A 23,811-nucleotide genomic window follows, 5' to 3' on the forward strand; every position below is an offset into this window, starting at 1 on the left:
TTTAGAGTGCAAAAAGAGGGCACTAGAATTGGGTTTAAAATGGATTCACATCGTTGAGAGAGGCGTACTTTTTTTGCTTCTTTTTACGTTTTTCTCCTGGTTTCTGTGGTGTTCCCCGGTCGCCTGTGCCCTGCCCGTGAGTCTCCTGCTCGAAGTTCCCGAGCAGATCAGTATGCCTGATACCCAACAAGACGTGAAGACGGCAAAGCGGCAGCATGTTTCCTGTTGCTGAGAGCCGCAAGTCGAAGAAAGCATAGCACGAGATGATGGCAGTGTTCGAGTTTTAAGCCATCGGTGTGGATCTAACTGATGAGAAAACAGCAAAGGATTCCTTTGAAGGTAAATCGTGTTAGAAATGACAATGCGAAAAGATCGTATGCCCAGAAGAAACAAGTGGCGAATTTGGGACGAGCACGTGGCGGCAGCCCATTGTACAGAGGGACAATCTATAACAAAGAACAGACGGAAGGATCGAGAAATCATCTAACAAGGTTGTAATGTACAAATCTTCTTTTTTATGTGTTATCTATTGGTGACGAAGGTGTAAAATGGACAGAGTTTAGAAAAGAAGAGAGAGAAAATCTTGAGATAATTTCCTATGTTATGTTTATAGAATTGGACTGGTAGTCTACGTTCATAAGTTGTCTAGACCAAGTTTAATGTGTATGAGTCGTTAGTAGCAGTAATCTAGTTTAATACCGACATCCATGTTTGTGATATAGATGAACATAAGATTCTCATAAGTGTGTTTGAATAGCCTGTCTGTTTGATTATTATTACCTCGCTTTACTTGTATTTTAGTATTAACCTTGATTTGCTTGATTATATGTGTTGTTTAAATTGTAATGTTCTTAGATAAATAATAAATGTGTTTACCCATGTATACCTGAGTTTGTCTGAGTAAGAGATTGAATTTTACCACTCACGAAAATATCGAACCTATATTTAGAGGAAAAAAGGGGAATTTAAGATTGTCAAGACTATGACTGTATACTGAGAACTCAATCTACCTAACTACTTAATCTATATAAGGTATTACTTGAATTCTGGGAAAGTTTCTTCGGATAAGAATTTCTATCCTAGAGTTCTGATTGGCGCAGCATTAACAAAATAAATTTCATCAGAGCTCGAAGAGAGAAACGGCCCCAGAAAGTCGGTTTAGAAGCCAGATCTCAGTAGGCACAAAAGGAACAATAGAGGTAAAATATATAAGAAAACAACAACGTAACACCAGGATATGCTAGAGGATGGAATTTGTCCTCAGAAGACCAGATCAGAATTTGTTAATTTAGCATGTGGTTTGAATGTGATGTTAAGGTTATATTTTAAGGTTAACATACTTGTTTAAGAATGCATTAATTTATGGCAAATTAATGCAACCATACTTGTTCAGGTTAGGAAAATGACTTAATTTTTCAGGAAATGACAACATATACTAGAATATTAATTAAAAACTTTAATCAGTACCTTCCTATATTTCGGCAATGTTACATTGCCATCTTCAAGGATCACAAAACAATGATATGTGCATGCAGGCACTTGCACTAAGAAAATGAGGCTGAAGAAAGGCACACGAAGCCGGTCCTAGAGTCCTAAAAATGCCCCCTAGTGGGCTAAATTGGGCTAATAAGCTTAGAAGAATGTAAGTTTCCTAAATCTGGGGCAGTCTCATGCACCCAAATTTGTTGAGATTTGGATATTTTTTCAGAGCTATGGGTGAATCAAAGAATAATCTTTTGTTCTTGTACTTGCTGTGGTGTAATAGAGTGACCTTCTTCCAGCATATTCTGTGGGTGTCCAATGCATGGTCAGCAAGACCTGAGTGGCTTTGTTGGGGGAACTTGGATGTCCTTGTATTTGGATATCCTGATATTGGCTGTCCTGCCTGTTTGGCCATAGTAGGACATTTTGCAATCGTTGATGGCATTGATTTCCCTCACATACAAATTAGCCAAATGTTTATCCAAAGTGCTCACACAATATACTGGCAACATTTCACACACAAAAACTCAGCCCACTTTAAAGACAGTATAGAAAACCTCTCACTCCGACACACTGATATAATGGTGTTTTGATGTCCTCCTTATCCATGTCCCACTCAAAGATACCTTAGACTTCATCCAAGCCAAATTTCCTCATGATATCTCAGCCCTGTTTCAGTTCACCATGAACTCAGGTTACTTTGTTTGGCAAGGAAAATTCTACAAACAGATAGAGGGGGACAGCCATGGGTTTTCCACTCTCTCCACCCCTGGTCAACTTCTTTATGGAGACCTTTCAAGAAAAAGCCTTAAACTCTGCCTCACATAAATCCACTGTCTGGTACACTACATGGATGGTGTGTTCTCCATTTGGCTGCTTGGCCTGGATACACTCCACAATTTCTCAACACACTTAAGCAATCAGCACCCCAGGATCCAGTTTACCTTGGAAAAGGAAAGCAACAACAGTCTCCCTTTCCTAGACACTCTGATTACATGCCAGCCTGATGGATCCCTGGCTTTCTCTGTTTACAGAAAACCTACACACATATAGGTAGATACATTCACCAGCAGTCACCTCCCAACAATATGGGATTATAAAAATCCTATATAACAGAACAAAATTAATCAGTTAGATAACAATGCCCTAACTATTGAACTTAACCATATCCTTAACACCTGCTTAGCCAATGGCTACAATCCCCAAAAAATATTAAAACCATTAAACCTCAACCCTCCCTCTCTTTTTATAACAGAGATTATTCTAAATCTATCACAATTCCATATATGCAGGGTATATCCGAAAAAGTAACAAAAATCCTAAGAAAATATGACCTCACAACTGGTTACTAACCACATAAGAAATTTACATCTCTTATCCACTCCACCAAAAACCAGCCACTTCCCGTAGACCTACCTGGAGTATACCAGGTCCCTTGCATTTGCAAACCATCCTACTATGGTCAAACAGGCAGGACAGCCAATATCAGGATATCCGAACACAAGGACTACATTCAGTTCCACCAACACAGCCACTCAAGGCTGATCATGCATTTGGACACCCACCACAGAATACACTGGAAGAGGGGCCACTTTATTACACCATAGCAAGTACAAGTATGAAAGATTGTTCCTTGAAACAACCACAGCTCTGAAAAACTTTCCAAACCTCAACAAATTTGGGTGCATGAGACTGCCCCAGATTTGGGAAGCTTACATTCTAAGATCATCAGTCCAACAGCCAAGGCAACCCAATTTAGCCCACGGGAGCACCGTTTAGGACTCTAGGACCGACTTCGGGTGCTTTTCTTCAGCCTCATTTGCTTTGTGTGAGTGCCTACTTACACATATTGTTTTGTGATCCCTGAAGATGGCAATGTAACATTGCTGAAATATAGGAAGGTATTGATTAAAGTTTTTAATTATTATTCTAGTATGCATTGTCATTTCCTAAAAATTAAAAGCTATGTATAACCAATGTATAAGCTTATCTACAAGAGTTAGGAGAATGGCTTCCATCTAAAAATAATCATTCTAACCTCTAATGACTTCTATAATCCTGTATGAAGTTCTGTCCAAAGCATGGTCTGCCATAATAATGGTAGCAAATGTATTTTTTATGTTCTTCAAAGCAGATGTTAACACATCTTCCTGTCTGTCCACAGTAAACCAAATCACAGTCACATGGAACTTCATACACTCCAGGATATGCCAAGGGAGGGAGTTTATCCTTAGGAGAGCAGATCAGAGTTGCTAATTTAACATGTGGTGTGAAGGTTATATTGTATTATTACTTTGGCTATCTTTTCAGATTTACCTTGGACATAGAGAACAGGAATAATGGTGTTTGTTCTTGGTATTTGAGGAAGGAAAAGTGAGATGGCCATGTAGTATTTTATCTATTTTGTTGGAGCTGTAGCCATTGGCCTGTAAAGTATGGCAAAGATAGTTAAGTTTTGTAGAAAGAGCTGAATCAGAAGAAATAGCCCTAGCCTTTTTTTTTTTTTTAATGAAAAAGATATAACAGAGGTTATTATTCTCCTTTATAAGGTGTTGATACTTCCACATTTCAATTACTGTGCTCAAGTCTGATCACCTGGATTCCTTGGAGATGAGGAGGTTGTGGAGAGGGTTCAGAGGAGAGTAGTGTAAAAAATGCTCCCTGCATTGATAGATTGAGAGCTTGATTGAGGGGATATGATAGAAACATTTAAATTACTAAAAGGTTTTTATAAGATTGATGCAGGGGAAATATTTCAGCTGTGTGATAGTGATGGAAGAACAACAGTCATCCCTGGAAATTAAGAAGAAGGTGAGGATTGGACATTAGGTTAGAAGCTGTGGTCGGTTCTCCGTATTCCTTTAAAGGCTATGTGGAGGTTTCCTCTCAGTTATACAACTTTGACCCTTAAGCACTCCCCTATATAAAAATGAATTATATGATAAATCATACTTGTCACTTATTTTATTTAATAATTTCCTCAATGTCTCCATTCCAACATTACACTAACTCATTTCAACTTAATACACTCTAATCAGTTACTTTTAACCTGCAATATCTGAGTGAACTGATCCTCACATCAGCAAGTTTACAGAGGCATATTTGTTTGAAGTGTCTACTGTCTAGTTGAATTTGTGCAAAAGGGTGATGGATTTTTGTTGCTGGATGAAAAATGGGTAACATTCATATGAGAAATATTACATTAGTGGTTTTAGTGTGTTAAACTCTCAAAATACTGATTTGCTCTTGATATTACAAACTACTTTGTACTCTGTAATTTATGAGAGTAGAAACCACATTTGGAGTAATAAAAGGGCATAGGATTTTCTATTTTTGAACTTGACATAATTTGTTTATAAACTGTATGCATTTGCAGTATTTAACTAGCTGAAGGAATAAGCATTCAGGCTGCTCTTTTAGAAATATGTAGTATACAACGACATACAAGATTGTTTAACAACGATGTTATCAACAATTTTAGATGTAGCAAACTTTGTGGCTTGTGACATTTGCTGTTGTAAGCACGAACTGCAACACATTGATTTTGAGATTGGAAACTGGTACACACACAAAATAATTTTTATGCACACTATCAGTCAAAAATTAGAGGGAACGTTGTGTGCCTAACTTACCTCCATTTGAAAAAGCCCATATAATGATTCTGCTTATCTTAATGAGAATCAAACTTTGGTCTTTTCCAATTGTGCTATAGAAGCACTTATATTTGCCGGGTACTTGTTCCAGGGCTCTTTTTGTACTGCTTGAAGACGTTATTTCAAACTTGATGATTGATATCATGTTCAGATACAAAACTATGATCCATTTTCTCACAAATGATAGTATTTATAGCAAATACCATTAGTCATCCTTAACAGCAGATTTCCTATTGCAATCACAGAAGCCATAAATCTAGTTATGCCAACACATTCCTCGTTTGAAAACTTAGCCAGCTGTGATTCTCTGTATTGGTCAATGATTAAGTGTTTTGGGGATGCCATGCTGTTGGGATGGGTAATGGTGTGATTGCTTATGTAAATAAATATCTTCCTTTATGTTGTGGATTTTCTGTAAATAGAAAAGAATAATGAGCCATTAGAAAGTTGATTCACTAGTGTATCTAGAAACAGAATGCAATTGTTACTTTATTTCTCTATCATGAAGTTTATTTTAGGATGTTGGCTATTAAGATGTGCTAAAAATGTATCCAGTGTTTCTAGGCCATGAAGTCACATAACAAACACATAATCAGCATAGTGAACTCAGACCCACTGGTTTAAGTATAGCTGTGTTGAGTGCCTGGTTTTTAAAATGTTCCATAATAATGTTGATAAATAATGATAATATTACTCCTGTAAAAATGTTAAAACACATGAAGAAATTTAGTACTTTTTCAGAGTTGAACTCCAAACTCACAGAATAATCCCCCCCCCAATCATTCATTCCTCTTATGCTGCCTTTTGAAATAGTTACATTTAGAGCACAATCTAACTAGTTTTTTTTTTGTTTGTTTTTGTTTTTGTTTTTTTTCATCCACTGTGCTATTGTATTATAGGTTTTAACTTCTCATCTCTGGGATTACTATTTTCCATTATGTGTTATGTTCAGTAATCTGTCATAGCTTAGTAAATGGTTTCTCTGATGATATGATGACTTAATACTGTCTGCAGAGTGTATTATGTCAATTGTGTGTGTTCTTCTAAGTGGCTTGCTGCTTTGCAGAATGAAAAACCCTGCCATTTAGAGGGAACTTGAAAAGCTCTGATAAAATCTCTTCACATCCTAGACAGGATTCAAACCCAGGTCTTTCCAACTAAAGGATATTATCAAAACTGACAGAACCTTGAATTACTGTTTTAAGGTTGGGGTGGGTGGGTAAGGAGGAAATAGAATTAGTTATTAACTCTCTCTTTCTCTCAACAGCTGAAGTGCATAACAGTTGTTTTTAACCAAACAGCTGTATACTGCAAAAAGGAAAGTTGTTTCAAGGGATGGAGAGGATGAAGGTAGAGAAGATTGGTTGGATGGGTGCAAAATTGGACTGTATGGTAACTAACTTTTGATCACATTGAGATCTTGATTTTGATAAAAGTAGGACCAGAGTTGCCACTGCAATTGAACATTGCACTTATTATAATAAATTTAGTTTAATCCTTTATCCAAGTGTGAGCAAACAAAGTTTGCGCCTGAAAGTATCTTCAGGACAGGGGTAAGGTGGTACAACACCGGGAAACTCGTTGCAAAGGTGGAGCAAGCTAACACACTCCTATCTTGGTATCTCCCATAATGCAAAACACATCTCCTTGTGGATATGTATAATGTTATGCATTAAGGGAAGGGCCACTACCCAGACTAGTTTCGACCTTTGTTTACTCACACTTGGATAAAGGATTAAACTAAATTTATTATAGTCTAACCAAGTGAAAAATAAACTTTCAACATCTTTCTCTAAATCCAGAGTAATTTAATAAAAAGGTGGCACACCATTTGCAACTCCTATAGGTAGAGATGACCTTGCTAATGCTTCTGCCTGGTATCAACACTTGGGCCTGGCTCCTACTAAAGAGACCTCAATAAAGGTCAAAACTAGTCTGGGTAGTGGTCCTTCCCTTAATGCATAACATTATATATATCTGCAAGGAGATGTGTTTTGCATTATGGGAGATACTGAGATATGAGTGATGTTAGCTTGCTCCACCTTTGCAATGAGTTGCCCGGTGTTGTACCACCTTATCCCAGTCCTGAAGACCCTTTCAGGCACAAACTTTGTTTGCTCACACTTGGATAAAGGATTAAACTAAATTTATTATAGTCTAACCAAGTGAAAAATAAACTTTCAATTGCACTTATTAACTCAGTCCACTCTCTGAAAATCACTGACAAAAAGAGTTTGGAAAGTTATACTAGAAAGTGTACTAGTATACTAGACACATGTATTCATAATCACAAGGCGAAGCTAAAACAAAGAATGTTAATTCTATTTACAGAGCTGAGCCAGCCATGTGTCAGAGTTTGTAAAAAAAAAAAAAAAAAAAAAAAAAAAAAAGAGTGACTTAAATTAAGGGGATATTAAATCCCGCATAGTTTTAAAACCGAATAAGAAACTCAAAGATCGGAATCAGAGAGTTTCTTGCCGAATATAGTAAACTATAAAGTATCGGCGACACTAGCGTTAGCCAATGCAAGTGATCCTAGTACGTAGTACAATACCGGGCAACTCGTTGCAAAGGTGGAGGATGTTCAGATCGCTATTCTTAGGTATTTTCCATAATGTAAAAACACATTTCCTAGGAAATGTATGCTGTTATTACATTATGGAAGGAGGTCACTACCCAGACCGGTTTCAGCCTTTTTTGAGGCTTCATCAGTGAGTAGCTAGGTCTAGCTACTCACTGATGAAGCAAGGATAACTTACTCCCAAACTTTCATCCTGAAGGGTATTTCTTTTGTTTTTTGCATGTCTGTTCACCATTAGGTAGTTGGTTATTTTTATTTACCAGAAATAGAAATACTAATTGAATTAAATTCTTTCATAGATATTTCATTTCTTGAAAATATAAACTCACTGCAAATGAGTTTTATACAATAATACTGCATTAGTATTCTGACATCCATTTTTCCATGGAATATGTTTCCATACAGGTTTAATTTTGAATTTTTCTCTCAAAAATATAAAAATAAAAATATATTTTTTTCAAGATACCAAAGTAGCACCCCATAATCTAAACAATGTTTAGATTATGGGGCACCACTTTGTGTGAATGTTAAGATTCAAATAATTATCAAGTATAGAATAAATACTTATAATTTATGCATTATAATTTCTTACTTTCAGTGAATAAGTGAACATGGACAAAGTGAATAAGTTTAAGGAGTAATATCATAGGTATTGTGTGAATAATAATGGTTAAGAGTTGGCCTCTCTGTGATGCATCTTTCATCTCCATGAAAGTTCCTATAGTAACAATAATAAAAGCATTTAAAAAAAACATTAAGAGATCTGTAAATTGACCACCAACCTGCTTATTGGAATCTGAATAGATCCATTCTTCAAGCAAAAATCTTATCCTTACACAATTTCCATGGGTGATCCCTCTTTCTTTCCCTGGTGTATTGAAAAAGCCTATAGTGTCGATTCTATAAAACCTCTTTAATAATTTATACGCTTCTATCATTTCTCCTCTTTTCCACCTATCAGCAAGCTTTTGAAGCCTACAGACCTTCAATCTGTTCTTATATGGAGGCATTCCATAGAGCTTCCACAATCTTTGTCACTTGCCTCTGGATCCTCTCCTCCACTTTTTTATCTTCATGGGATCCAGGTGACAAGATCTAAATGCAGTAGTTCAGATGTTGTTGTTGTCTTACTAAAGTCTTATAAATGGAAACAACAACTTCTCTATCTTTGCTTGTTAATGTGTTATCCAGCAACCACTTAATCTGATGTGTTGTTTTGGCTACCTTTGCAATATGCCCTCTAAACTTCAACTCCCTGTCCACAGCCACCCTCAATTTCCTGACCTCACCAGTTTCAGTTCCATTAGTATAGTACATTGCTTGTGATCTCCTTTACCCAAAGTGCATCACATTAAATCTCTTGATCACATCACATCTCTTGGTCACATTAAACTGGCAGCCATTTACCTTTTCTGTACTGCTAGTCTGTTTAAGTAATCCTTCAGGATCTTTACATTACCTTCATTTACTATTGCTCTCCCATGTTTTGCTCCATCAGCAAGCAACTGAATATTTTCTGTCAAATCATTTTCTATATCAATGCTATACAAATTAAACAACAAAGGACTAAGTACTGTGTTCTGTGGTACACCACTGTCACTTGCCTTTTCCTGGACTCGTCGCCTCCCTAAACCAGTCTCTGATATCTGTCTATCAATCCCCCTCTAATCCAAATTTGTATATGTGCCCATTTGCTTGAGAGTTCTATGTGGAATCTTGTCAAATGCCTTTGCAAAGTCCAGGAGCATTGCTGATTAGCCATTTTCCTTATCCAACTTCATTGTCATATTATATTATAAAAAGTGAACAGATTACTAAGCAAGAACTACCCTTCATAAAACCATGTTGTCCCTTATAAAGTATCATATCCACCCAGTCCTGAATTCTTTTACCAATTTCTTCAATACCTTAAACTACCTCACCTGAAATGCAGATTGGCCTATAATTTGCTATTTTTGTCTTTATGCAGTGGGACTATTTTCTTTCCACACCATTGGCATCTTCCCAGTACCAAAGCTTAAGTAAAAACATCATGGTCAAAAGAACTAATAATTCCCTTGCACATTCTTGTAATACACAGACTGATATACAACCTAATCCCATGGCCGTGTGTTTGCATTGAGGTTCTGCAACATTTTAAGCACCTTCAACTTCTGTTTTCTCCCATCAGTCAATCTTACATCCAGCATTGCAACATCACCATCTAGATAGTACCCCCTTGCCAAAATGATCACTCAATAATTCAGCTGTTTGGTTTGCTTTGGTTACTTCCCTGCCATTGGCAATTTTTAAAGTCATCTTTCCATAGTCATTCCTCCTTTTACTTGCTATGGTAAAAAAATTCTTTAGGATTTCTTTTGGCTTTATCAATTATTTTTCTCTCATAATTATCTTTGGCCTTCCTTTTTGTTCATACAAGTCACTCTTCTTGCCTATACCTTGTACTACTCATGGGCATGCTGATCACCTTTTTCTTTTGTATTCCCTCCACAACTTTTTCTTTGTCTGCAACTCCTGCTTAATTATGCCATTCATCCTTCTAAATCCTACCTGATTTATTCTTCTAACTGGGATATACATTCTGATATTGCTTTCTTTGAACACCTTCCATGCACCACGGACATCTCTCTCCCCTCCAAACACTTATAGCATGGCACCAGGTAATGAGGAAATTATTGTGCCTATAAACATGCTTGAAGTAGTGTATGTTTAGCTCATTGAATGCTAAGGAGTGTAGTATCTAGTCATTAACAAAACTAATAATGAAAGTTTTAATGAACGAAAGAACATTGTTATACAAATGAATAAGAAACAGTCAAAAAAAAAGTAAAATCTGTAAGTATTCACACTTTATTAAAGAAGTTTGAGAATTGAAAAGATGATAGCTTTCTTGGGAATTGCCATATTAGTTGAGTATGGAATTACCGAGAGCAATTGCCCAAGTTTCTTTAAATCCTCCAATGTGGTTGGTCGAAAGGTGAGTAATATAAAAAAGGAGATCTTCTGTTTATCAACAATGATGAAATCCATACTGGGAGTCATTAATTAGATGAGAAGTTCCAGGTGGTGTAAATGTTACTGCCAGTAGATTTTGGTGTTATTTGAGCAAGAATAAAAGTAAGAAGTAAGACAATATACATATTAAGATCAGATTTGTTGATCATTGTATGCACATAATGTTTCTTTTTAATACATACAGGTATACGTATATCTATAACAGATTCAACATTGTATCTTACCCTGCCAGTGACTAAGTAACAAGATCAGCAATGTTTTCTTGATGATATGAATACAATACAGTTTTTTGTGGGTAAAATAATAGCTGGATAAAAGTTCTCAAGTTATTACTGTTAGTTTTTTTTTGTGATGTTATGATATATATGCATTGCACTTACAACATTTTGCTTTGTATTTTCAGGAAAAATATAATAGAACTGAACCACGGAATTATCGGTGTAAAGTATGCCATAATTGGTTTGGTCTCTATGCCACTTTTGTAAAGCATATGGAAACTGAAAGTCACCAATATCAGTGTCAACATTGTGGTCTCCTTTTTGTTCAACCAGGACCTCGTCGAAATCATATTCAGAGTGTTCATCCTGAAATGGCAAACGTTTGTGAGGTAATTATAATCTCAAACTTGATTTCTTTAAAATCTGCTATTTTCACTTGTGCAAAATCAAAAATAATTGCACAATAACAGAAAAATAGATAATCATATTATTGTTATCGATGTAGTCACATGGGTTTTCTCCCAATTTTTCTCATCCGTCCCTTAGGACCAGTTGAGGTTGTGCCTTCCATTGAGGGACTTTTAAGTGTGTATTTTTGACTGTAGATCCATGTGTGTTCACGGGCCGGTTTGCCTGTTCTGAGAGATGAAAACTCGAGTTTCTAGGAAGGAAAAAAAAAAAAATCTCTACCTTTGTATGAGACTGGCTAACTCACTTTTAGTTGAAAGAGACTAGATAAAGATTCCTCACATCATAGACAGGAATCGAACTCAGGGCTTTATCTATACCGACTGAGCTATGAAAGCTCAATTATACTATTACTTTGAAACTTTACAATGAGACGCATGTTAGATAATTTCCTTATTCTCCTTCCCAAGTGTAGCTTATGGAAAGTTTTCTCAATGGTTTGAATAGTAAATAGTGCATTCCTTGGAAAGAAGTCAACAGACACCATGGTATGAGGAACAAGCAGCAATGGCATCCACCTTGATAAGATGTAGGAATGAGAAAGTTTTGGAGGTTGTAAGAATTTGGACATTTTGTATAGTATAGTGAAAGCCACTTTATATCATGACTTCAAAGAAACTGAAAAATTTTGTCTACATTGCATGTGTATCCATTCCCCTTGTCTAACTCAGTGTCAGCAAGTTGCTAAAACATGACCTCCCCTCAGTAAACCCATGCTGTTCATTGCAAAATAGAGATTCTCTGTCAACCCATTACTGAATGCAAGCCTTAACCAACTTTTTCAAAATCTTCACCACCACTCTTGAGATACTGATTTGTCAATTGTTGGATACATTGCTCTTTGCACCACCCTGCTCTAATGGGATTACCATACATTCTTTCCATTCCTGTGAAACTTTCCTGTTCTGAGATGCAAATTAGATAGCCTGATCAAGGGAATAGCCAGTTCAGTTAAAACCTTTTTAGCATCCCTGCTGATATTCTATCAGTTCCTATTGCAGAATTCTTATTCAGTTTGTGTAACCGCTGTAGCACTTACTCCTCATCCATGAGTTTATTGATTCGGTGAAGAGGTAGTGGTGAGTTAAAAGAAGCAGAGAAGCTGCTGATCAACATCTCTACATAGTCCAACTCTAAAAATATCGACTCATGTTGTGTATACCAGGTTGATATTTTTTAGCAAAATGGCTGCTCATTAGTTGAACAACGACTTCTGCATCAGTCATCTGCATACCATCTGCATTCAGTAGAGCAGGGATCACAAACTGGCGACCTGTGGGCCAAATACGGCCCACGACCTTAATGATTTCTTTTCAAAAAATCAATGTGTCTAACATCCTGTGGGGATTAAAACAGAAAAAATTCAAACTTCTAAATGCTTTATGACAGCTTTAAACGAAAGTAAAACTTATTACTATAATCTTTGTACCATGTTCCTGTCATCAAATATTGGCAGCACTGAATGGCAGTTACTTGTCACGTAGCCATTTTAAGCCATGTAATACAATGTTAACAAGGTACAGGTTACCATTGTAATATGATAGTGTGTTAATAAAAAGTTACCTCAATAACTTATATTTTTTTTGCCCATAACAAGGTCTGAGTTTAAAGTTAAAAAAAGAAAAATAGATCAAGAAGGCAGAACTTTTCATGAAAAATGGGAGAAGGCATATTTCTTTGTGGAAGTAAAAAAATATTCCATCATGTTTGATATGTAGACAAAGTGTCGCCGTTGTGAAAGAATATAACCTAAAACGCCATTATGAAAAAAGCCATAAGAACTGTGATAAATATACACGTGATGACAAACTTTAAGATTTAAAAAAATGAACTGAAGTTTCAACAGAGGATATTTTTGAATGTTATCACAACAAGTGATGCTGCTGTTAAATGTAGTTACATCATAAGTGAAAAAATTGCTCTGGCTTCGAAACCTTTTACTGATGGAGAATTTATTAAAAATTGTATTTTAAGTGTAGTCAAAAACATATGTCCAGAAAAAAAAAAAGTAAGCGTTTCAAAGTATAAGCCTATCAGGAAATACAGTTGCGGAGCATGTTGAAGATACAGCAGAGAACTTCTAAGATATATTGCATGAAAAAATAAAGAGTTTTGTAGCGTTTTCCATTGCAGTTGACGAATGTACAGACATTATTAATACTTCCCAGTTAGCAATATTTATTCGTGGCGTTGATGACAATATGAATGTGACTGAAGAACTATTGGATATAGTGCCTATGTCAGGAAATGACTTATATTTGTGTATTCAGAAAAGTCTTGAAAATGCTCATGCAGACTGGTCAAAATCCGTAAGTGTGACTACAGATGGGGATTCTGCTATGGTTGGTGTTAACATCGGACTTGTTACAAAACTTCAATTGAAAAAGGAAATGTTGTGCAAGGACAAACTTAAATCTTTTCATTGCATAATGCATAATACACCAGGAGTCACTTTGTGCTAAATAACTAAAAATGGAACACATCATGAGTGTAGTAATTAAAACAGTAATTAAAGAGTGTAGTAATTAAAATCTCATGCCTTGAATCATCAACAATTCAATGCTTTGTTGGATGAATTAGATTCACAATACAGCAGTTTGCTATATTATACAGAGATTAGCTAGCTTAGTTGTGGCATCATTTTAAAAAGATTTTTTGAACTCTTAAAAGAAATTGACATGTTTACTTCATCCAAAGGAAAATTGATTCCTCAGCTCACCGATGCAAAGACTTGGCCTTTTTAATTACTTGACATAACAAGCCACTTAAACACTTTGAATACTGCTCTGCAAGGACGTGAACAGTTGATATATCATATGTATGATTCAGTTAAGTCATTTCTGGCAAAACTCTATCTTTGGCAAAGAATAATTTAGCCCACATTGTGCAAAAATGTTGTCACTCTTTGGAAGCATCTATGTATGTGAGCAATTGTTTTGAATTATGAAACTTAATTAGTCAAAGTTCTGCTCACAGATAAAAGATTCTAGATTAAATGCAATACTTCATATTGCAACACGAAAAACAAAAAAGCAGATATTGACATGTTAGTACAGAGGAAAAGATGTCAGGTTTCAGAATCAAAATCAAATTAAAAAAAAGGACTCGTAGATAAAAATCTTTATTTTTGTAAGTCAAAATTATGTATATAAATAATTTTCTTAAAGTATGAATAAAATGTAATTGTACTTATATTTTCTAAACTTGTTATATTTTTAAAATTTAAAAATAAAAATGATTATAAATTTAAAATTTAAATGCTGGTGTAATATTTACGTAAGTTGTAAAGACTTGGCAACAAAAGGGCCTTTGTTAGAGCCTTTATGTTTTGGTTCACATAATGAATACGGCCCTCATCAAGTATACATCTAATTTACTGGCCCTTTGCTAGTTTGAGTTTAAAGGCCTGGCGACAAAAGGGCCTTTGTTAGAGCCTTGCTTTTATTAATTTATGTTTTGGTTCACAGAATAATATTGAATATGGCCTCCATCTGATATACATCATCTGGCCCTTTGCTGCGTTTGAGTTTGAGACCCCTGCAGTAGAGTTATTCTTTCAAATTCATTCATTCTTTTACTTGCAACATAACAATAGAATTCTTTTGGGTTGTCTTTCATACTCGGACTTAACTTTCTGTACAACACTTGTGACTCTTCTGCTTATAATTATCATAATTGGCATCATCCTTATGCACATGATATTCCTTCTACCTTGTCTTTTTCTTATGAATCGTTCTTGCTTAATTAGATTACACATCCATTTCACTCCTATTCTATTTATTCTTCGAACTTTAGGGACACATTCTGATATCCCATCATTTAAGTATTTTTAAACACTTCTCATGCACTGTCAATATCCTTCCCATTCAATAACTAGTCCCATGGCACAGAACCCAACATTGGATATTCCTGTCATGATGACATCCTGACAGGAATAGAGATGGAACGTATGATGTGTTTCGTGAGGATAGAAGGGGTAAAAAGGAAGAGGATTTGCTATTGATGATAGAGAAAGAGTTATGTCCATACAAAGTAGAGATGCAAGATGGAAATAGTGCCAGTGGTTTTGAGGCAGTATGGTGTGAGATAGAGGTGAATGAAATCAAATACTTGATGGGATGTTGTTATAGACCAGGTAATGTGGATGGTGGTGATAGCAAAATGTATAGTCAAATTAGCCAAGCAAATAAGAAAAGGGTGATCATTATGAGTGATTTTAATTATGGCAATATAGACTGGAATGATGAGATAGCAACTGGAAGTAAAGAAAATGAGTTTCTTGAGTTTTTGAGGGATAACTACCTCAGACAGTATGTAACAGAGGGCACACGAGGATTAAGGGTCTTGAATTTGGTCATCTCGTCAGAGGATGTAATTATAAATGAGGTGATTACCTGGGTGGTTGCCAGCAGTGCTAGGACCCCTGTGAGAAAAGGGTATATGTGGAACTACAAGGGGGGGGGTGATTATGAAGAGCTTAGGAGATAGCTTGTGGGTGTAGCGTGGAATGAGCAGTTAGCTGGAAAAGAGATCAATGCAGCGGGGGGGGGGGGTGGGGGGTTCAAAACTATCTAGTAGATGCAATGTCTAAATGTATTTCAAGGGTGAGAAGGTTAAATAAGATAGGTGTGAGATGGATGAATAAAGAGATTAAGCATGCGATACAGAGAAAAAGGGCATTATGGAGGCAGCATAAGAGAAGTGGAAATAACCAATTTCATAAGGTCTACAAAGACCAGGCAAGGAGAGTGACTTGGTTGGTGAGAGTAGCTAAAGAGAGTTATGAACAGCAGTTAGCTAATGAAGCCAAAAAGAATCCTAGGGAGTTCTTTCAATATGTAGCCAGCAAAAGAAAGAATGATTATGGAAGGATGACATTGATTGGAGAAAATGGTATAAAGACAGCTGTTGCAGAATGTGTAGTGGAGATACTTAATGAGCAGTTCATAAAGATCTTTCAATCTTGTGAATGTGACTTCATGGAGAGATTGAGAGCAGTTGATGATGGGGAGGAGAGACTCACTGTAGGTGAGCAAGAGGTGTATGGGGAGTTGAGTAAACTAGATGTTAATAAGGCTGTGGGACTTGATAATATATCACCGCATATTCTGAAGCCAGGGAGTTGACACCTGCCTTGACATATTTTTTTAATACGAGTCTTGCACTTGGTCAAGTTCCTAAGGAGTGGATGGAGGGCAAGATTGTGCCACTTCATAAAGGAGGTGATCGAACTCGAGCCTCAAACTATAGACATATCTGTGTGTCAGGTGTTGTGGTTAAGTTGTTGGAGAAGCTTGTGAGAACTAGGATCCAGAGTTGTGTTGACAACAATGGTATTATCTTTGATGGACAGCATGGATTTGCTAAAGGGAGGTCATGTTTTAGTAATCTACTTACTTATTACAATAAAGTGACTGCTTCCTTGGACAGAGGAGAAGGATACACAGTAATATACTTGGATTTCACAAAGGCTTTTGATAGAGTACCTCATGATAAGTTGACAGTCAAACTAGAGCAGATGATGTTGGATATTAGATTAGTGCATTTGATTGGAGACTAGCTATCTGATAGGTATCAACAAGTTGTGTATGGGGGAGCGATATCCAGGAAAAGGAATGTCACTAGTGGAGTGCCTCAGGGGTCTGTTTTAGATCCATTACTGTTTAACTTGTATATTAATGATATAGGTGAAGATTTGGATGGAGATATTCAGTTGTTTGCAGATGATGCAAAGTTGGGATGAGCCATGAGGTCTAGTGAAGATGTTGTGGCCTTACAAGAAGACTTGAATAGATTGAGTGATTGGGAACGGAAATGATGATGTGAGTTCAATGTTTCAAAATGTAAGGTTTTAAAATTTGGAAAACAAAGATGGGATGCAGAATTTATGCTTGGTGAGAATATATTGTTGGAGGTAGAGGAAATAAGAGATCTGGGGGTGATAGTGAATAAGGATCTAAAATTTAAGGGACACATTGCCAAAATTGTGAAGACAACACAAAGGCTTCTGGGAATGATGCGGGGGGGGGGGACACTGAAGTGTAGAAGTAGGGAGATTCTTGTTCCGTTGTATAAGGTTTTGATTAAGCTACACATGGACTATTGTGCCCAGATTTGGTCACTGGGTTTTCAGAAGGATGAAGAGATGTTGGAAAGGATCCAAAGGAGACTGACTAAGGTAGTTTCTGACCTCTGGAATGTCAAGTATGAGGAAAGATTGAGAAGATGTAATTTGCAGAGTCTGGTGGACAGGAGGAAGAGGGGAGATATGATAGAGACCTACAAGTTGGTAAGGGGGTTGTTATAAGATCAGTGGTGGAGAAGCTCTACGGAGAATAGTGGGAGATCAGGGGAGAACCAGGGGTCATCCCTGGAAACTGTAGGGGAGTGAGAGGCAGGTTTTTTTCATGCAGAGTTGTGAATGATTGGAATGCCTTGCCTGAGAGTGTGGTGTCTGCAAGGAGTTTGAATGTGTTTAAGACACGGTATGATGAGATGTGTGTTTGATAAAAGGACCTCCCAGATGAGTCTTTGACTCCATGAGGTCTTGGGGTAATAATAATAATAATAATACCCCCTCAGTGGTCATAATTTTCTGCTTTGTAGTTCAGCATGTAACCTTTTCTGAATGGAGCATTCATAAACTTATGCACTTCCCAAGTGAGTACCGCATGATCACTGTCACCAACCCAGAGGTAGAATAGTTAAGTCTGACTGAAACTTTCTCTGACACTATAATCAGATCTAACACTCTTTGATCCCAAGTTCCTTCTCTCACATGCTGCTTGAGGAAGTTGTAACAGCTCAATAAATTCAGATTCATTCTTCTGATGCGATTTCATAGCTACCCAATAAATGTTCAGATAATTAAAGCCCCTTCATTATGATTACTCTTTTCACACCCATCATATTTATTCTTTGTCATTAGCAACTGATCCACCAAGTCTGTAACCTGATGGATCAGTTGCTAGTGATCTACTATGCATTTAATCTTGTTAAAGATTAAATACATTGAGCAGTTAATTTAAATTTAGCTTATGAAAATCCCCACTAACAGACAGTGCCTTCAACACTCTAGCAATATAGAGAAAAGAAATAAAGAGCTTACAGCTTTGTTACATCACCTATACTTTCCCTTAAATGGATATGAGTGCAAGACAGTCAGCAAAAAATTGCTCCCCCTCCCCACACACACATGCAAACAAGACATTGACATATAAACAAGACTTCAAAGGTGTGGTCACCTTTCCTTACATCTGTAGTGTTATGGATGTGTCATTGTTCACTGTTCATGCAGCATTTGCTATGTTGGCAAATAGGACATTCTGGAAAAATCTGCATGTCACAATATCTTCAAGATGTTGGGTGTGGGGAGGTACATGAATCTGATTTAGCTTTTCATACAACCAAATCTGTCTCTGACATGTGACATTGAACATACTGGTGTTTGGGGGCATTTAAAGAAGCCTCCATCATCCTGTTTTCATTCATAAAAATCTCACATTCACATGCCTTGAGTATGATAAACATTCTACTGTAGAAAGTGACAATGCCAGCTAGTACATGTGCTTTCATACATTCAGTGTTTATTTAAATTTTCATGTATTGTATTCTTTTTCTTGCTTACTGTGATGCATTTACTTCTCAGAGTATTTAAATCTTATGTAAATAAGCACACTGCTGAAAAATTATCTGTCAACCAATGAAACTAGTCAAGTGTTTTAGGTTTAATAAATTATTTTATTAGTCTTTTTGACGATATTATTGTTGATAGTGATATCTTCACACTGGTTCAGAATACAAAAGTATACAGGAGTTTTAAAATTGTAAGTGATCATCACATAGTTTTAAGCATAAAAATGAATGTCATATTGAAAAATATGTAAGGAAGTTTTGAAGATAATTAAAGTGGAGCAGCTTTTACAGATGAACTATAGACAGCTATCCAAATATTATTTAACAAAAAATGAAATAGTTTGAAAACAAGAACCAAACCATGGAACCTCAATGACAGACAATGGCAAAGAAAATTGATTCATCTTCGAAAGCATAGGTGAAGTTGTCTACAAGAGTAGAAAAATCAGAACTCTGTTTTCATGGTGGATGCAAGAAGTTAAAGAGGCACTCCTGGAAAAGAAAAAAAATATCAAAGTTTCTATCAAGTAAGTCAGCATATGCAGAATATGTGGAGGATGAGGGGGGTGGGTGTATAAACAAAAGCCATGGAAAGACTTTGGTAAGAATATAGAAGACAGATATTAAGTAGGTGGTACAATGTTTTAGAACCTATTGAAAAAAGTTAAAAAAATGGAGAAAATATGAGAAGATTAGAAAGGGATATAGTAAGAAGAATCAGATAAGATAAAGGTGAAATCAAAACTAAAACTAAAGCTGTTCTTGGTATCTGGAGTAACTGCTTTGAAAGACTGTTAAGTGAAACAAGCAATGACAGAACAATGGTAGAAAATATAAAAAGTTATCTAATCAGGAGTACATACTCGAGGTGTGAGAAGCTATCAAACGCCTGGAATATGGAAAAGCAGCTGAGGGCTATCCCAGCTGTTTTTCCACATTCCTTATCTGATCATTTCTGATTGAATGTCATTTGTGGTGTTCAATCAGAAATACTCAGATATAGAAGTTTAAACGTGTTACAGTGGCTACACTGCATTATTCAGAATACTTGGTCAGAAGGTTGAATTCTGGATGGAGTAGAGCTCATATAGGTCTTATATGTGAAAAGGAAAATAAAACTGAATGTGAGAATTACAGAGAAATTTCTCTACTAAGTATTCCAGGTGGGATATGTGCAAGAATACTTGGGAAGAAGCTAAGAAAAATTGCAGAAGAGAAACTTGAAGAACAAGATGTGTTCACATAAAAGAGAAGTCTTGATCAGATTTTCACTTTATGACAGATAGTTGAGAAATCATGGGAATATAACAAGGATCTGTATTTAAGTTTTGTAGATATGGAAAAAAGGGGTGTGCTTAAGGGTCAAAGCTGTATAACTGAGAGGAGACCTCCACATAGCCTTTAAAGGAATGCGGAGAACCGACCAGCGCTTCTGACCTGTCCAATCCTCACCTTCTCATGGTGCACCCTGTTGGGTATCTACCTGGATACTGAACGGGCGAGAGTGGGCTGGTAATTTGGGATTTAGACGACCAAATTGTATTCTTATTGGCTTAAACCAAAATACAAAATGATGGTACAACATGACAAAATTTCATGCTGGCTGGGGCTTCGCCCGGTTAAACAAGGCCCAACGTTGTTTTTGCCAGGGCAAACAGTGAAAAGTCAGCTACTGGAACAAATCTGAAAACACACCCCAACTCAATATCACCAGAGCTAAAGATTGGTACTATCAACATAAGAAGCATGAATGGCAAAGAAATGGAGCTAGCTGAGGAATTAGATAAGTACCAGATTGACATAATAGGGGATGACTGAAACAAAAGAGACAAAAATTGGTGAGGTCTTTCTGAGCAATAAATACAAAATGTTATATTCAGGCAATGACAATCAAGGAAAAGAAGGAGTAGCCATAGTATTCAACACTAAATACGTGGCTAATCTTCTTGAATGGTAGGCAGTCTCAAGTAGAGTGATATGGGCAAATATGAGAATGGGGAACGGGACAATGAGACTAATTTGTGCCTATGGTCCCGCAGAAGGTTCTACTAAAGTAGAAGTGGAGGAATGTTTTGAGGCTTTACAGAAAGCAACTGACACAATGAAAATAAAAAGTTGGTCCTTGTTGGGGATCTAAATAGCAGAGTAGGAAATGATTGTCAGACATACAAAAATATTTTGGGAAAATTTGGAGAAAAGAGCAAAGCTAATAATAATGGCAAATACTTGTTGGATTTTTGCTCAGGACATGGACTAGCGATTACTAATACAGTGTTCCAACATAAAAATGTGCACAAATTCACATGAAGAGAAGAGACAAGGAATAAGAAAAGTCTCATTGACTATGTTATTGTTGATAGTTATGTTTTCCCACTGGTGCAGGACACACCAGGAGGATTTGAAATTAGAAGTGATCATTAGCCTTGAGCAGGATAAAATTGAATTTCATATTGAAATGAATAACATATAAGAAAGTTTTGAAGCGAATAAAAGTTGAGCAGCTTTCAGATGTGAACTGTAGACTAATATACACAAAGATTATTAAAGAAAAAATGAAAGAGTTTGAGAACAGGAACCAAACCTTGGAGATTCAATGGCAAGCCTTGAAGAAAACCTGGCAAATAAGTCCTCTTGTGCTCATAGAGAATACAGAGACAAATGTAAGAAAGCTAAACACTGTATAAAACTGACTAAACAAAAGTCATGGGTGGAGGCAAGAACATAGAAAATAAATATCAAGATGGTGGCAAAATATTCTGGAGGTTATTGAAGAAGCTTAGAAATGAAGGAAAGAGTGCTGTAAAATGACTTATAGATGATAAAGGTGACATGAAAACTGGAGAAAAAGATATCCTTGAAGTATGGAGTAATTACTTCGAAAAATTGCTAAATGAAACAAGCAGTGATAGCACACTGGTAAAAAAACACTCAACAGGCATACAGTCAGGAATACATATCCATACTTGAAGTAGAAAAAGTTATCAAAGGCTTGAAATGTGGAAAGGCAGCAGGAATAGATGACATTCTTCCAGAAATGCCGAAGTATGGTGGTATCAAAGTCTTACAGTGACTGCACTGCATAGTTCAGAAGTCCTAGACAGAGGGATGAATCCCCAATGATTGGAGCAGAGCTCTCATAGTACCCATATATAAAAATTGAAATAACACTGAATGTGATAATTATAGAAGTATTTCTTACTGAGTGTTCCTGGTAAGATTTATGCAAGTATACTTGAGAAATGGTTGAGACGAATTGTGGAAAAAAAGCTCGATGAAGAACAAGCTTGATTCAGGCCAAATAGAGGCTGTCAGGGTCAGATCTTCACTTTACAACAAATAGTTGAAAAATCATGGGAATATAACAAAGATCTGTGTTTAAGTTTTGTCAATCTGGAAAAGGCATATGACAAGGTACCAAGAGAGAAGCTATTCAATATGCTACAGTTATATGGTGTCAATGGGGCATTATATCAAACAATACTTAGTCTTTATTTGAGTTGTAAGTCAGCAGTTAGAATTGAAGGAAGTACAGGAAGATGGTTTAATGTTAAATCTAGTGTGAGACAAGGATGTACATTATCCCCTCTGTTATTCATTACCTATATTGATCACATAATGAAGGAAAGTGGTATTAAACCTGATATCAAAATTGGAGATGTTAATGTCAGCCCTTTGCTTTATGCAGATGATGTTATACTTCTAAATAAATCCTCTACAAGTCTGCAAGATTCCCTGACTAAATTGAATAACTGTTGTAATAGATATAGTGTGAAGGTCAACAATAACAAGACAAAGACAATGAAAATAGGCAGAATCATTGAAAATGTCAACTGCATTGTGAATGGAGAACCTATAGAACAAGTAAAACATTTCAGCTGCTTAGGCATGATTTTTAGTGAAGATAGTAAATTAAATATGGAAATGGAAAACTTAATCAACAAAGTTGGTATGGTAGGAAGTCAGTTGAATAAATTCATATGGAATAAGAGAGAGAGAGAAAGTAGTCGGAACACTAAATTAGCTGTATACAAGATAGTGTTCAAACCAGTTTTAACTTATGGATCTGAGAGCTGGATCAGATGTAAAGCGCTTGACCAAACGCTAGAGACCGCAGATATGAGAGTCCGGAAAAAGATTAGAGGCATGAACAGGTGGCATCAATGGCAATATCACATTAAAAACGAGGATATTAGGAAATAACTTGACATTGTCAGTATCCAGGAATGCGTTAGCAGAGCTAATCTCAGGTGGTATAATCATTTAAACAGAATGGGCGAGGAAAGATTAGCAAAACAAGTGTTCTCTGCCAGGTTGGCAGGAAAACAACCCAGAGGAAGACCAAGATATAGGTGGATTGATATGGTACAAAGTGTCTTAGACGATAGAAATATAAGATCTGATAATGTTGGAGTCTTGACAAGTAACACACTGATTTGGAGGAAAATTGTAGATAGAAAGTTAGTAATGATGTAAATTTTTCATGTAGTACTATGATATCCTGTACACTCCTTGAGGGTACATGGCAGAAATTTGATGATGATGATGATGATGAGATATGGAAAAAGCATATGACCATGTGCCCAGTAAATACTATTCAGAATGCTCTTGTTATTTGGGATAAATGAAACATTATACAGAGCAATACATAGCCAATATTTAATTTGTTAGTCAGAAGTCAATTTGAAGAAGTGCAGGGAAGGTCTTTAATGTAAAATCAGGTGTGAAAAAAAGTGTTCAATCTATCTCCACTCTTTTAACA

General features: G+C 36.3%; 1 protein-coding gene across 1 annotated transcript in view; it reads left to right on the forward strand.

The window, feature by feature from the left end:
- The window catches only part of LOC150105496 (uncharacterized), a 280,173-nt gene that overhangs the window by 195,782 nt on the left and 60,580 nt on the right, over window positions 1-23,811 (forward strand). The window contains exon 14 of the mRNA XM_090394206.1: window positions 11,135-11,338. Within this exon, the coding sequence (XP_090250332.1) occupies window positions 11,135-11,338 (204 nt within the window). The remainder of the gene's footprint in view (window positions 1-11,134; window positions 11,339-23,811) is intronic.

This window comes from Typopeltis vanoorti, chromosome 6 (assembly GCF_054136105.1).
Source record: "Typopeltis vanoorti isolate ZY-2024b chromosome 6, IOZ_Tvanoo_1.0, whole genome shotgun sequence".
Taxonomy (NCBI): Eukaryota; Metazoa; Arthropoda; class Arachnida; order Uropygi; family Thelyphonidae; genus Typopeltis; species Typopeltis vanoorti.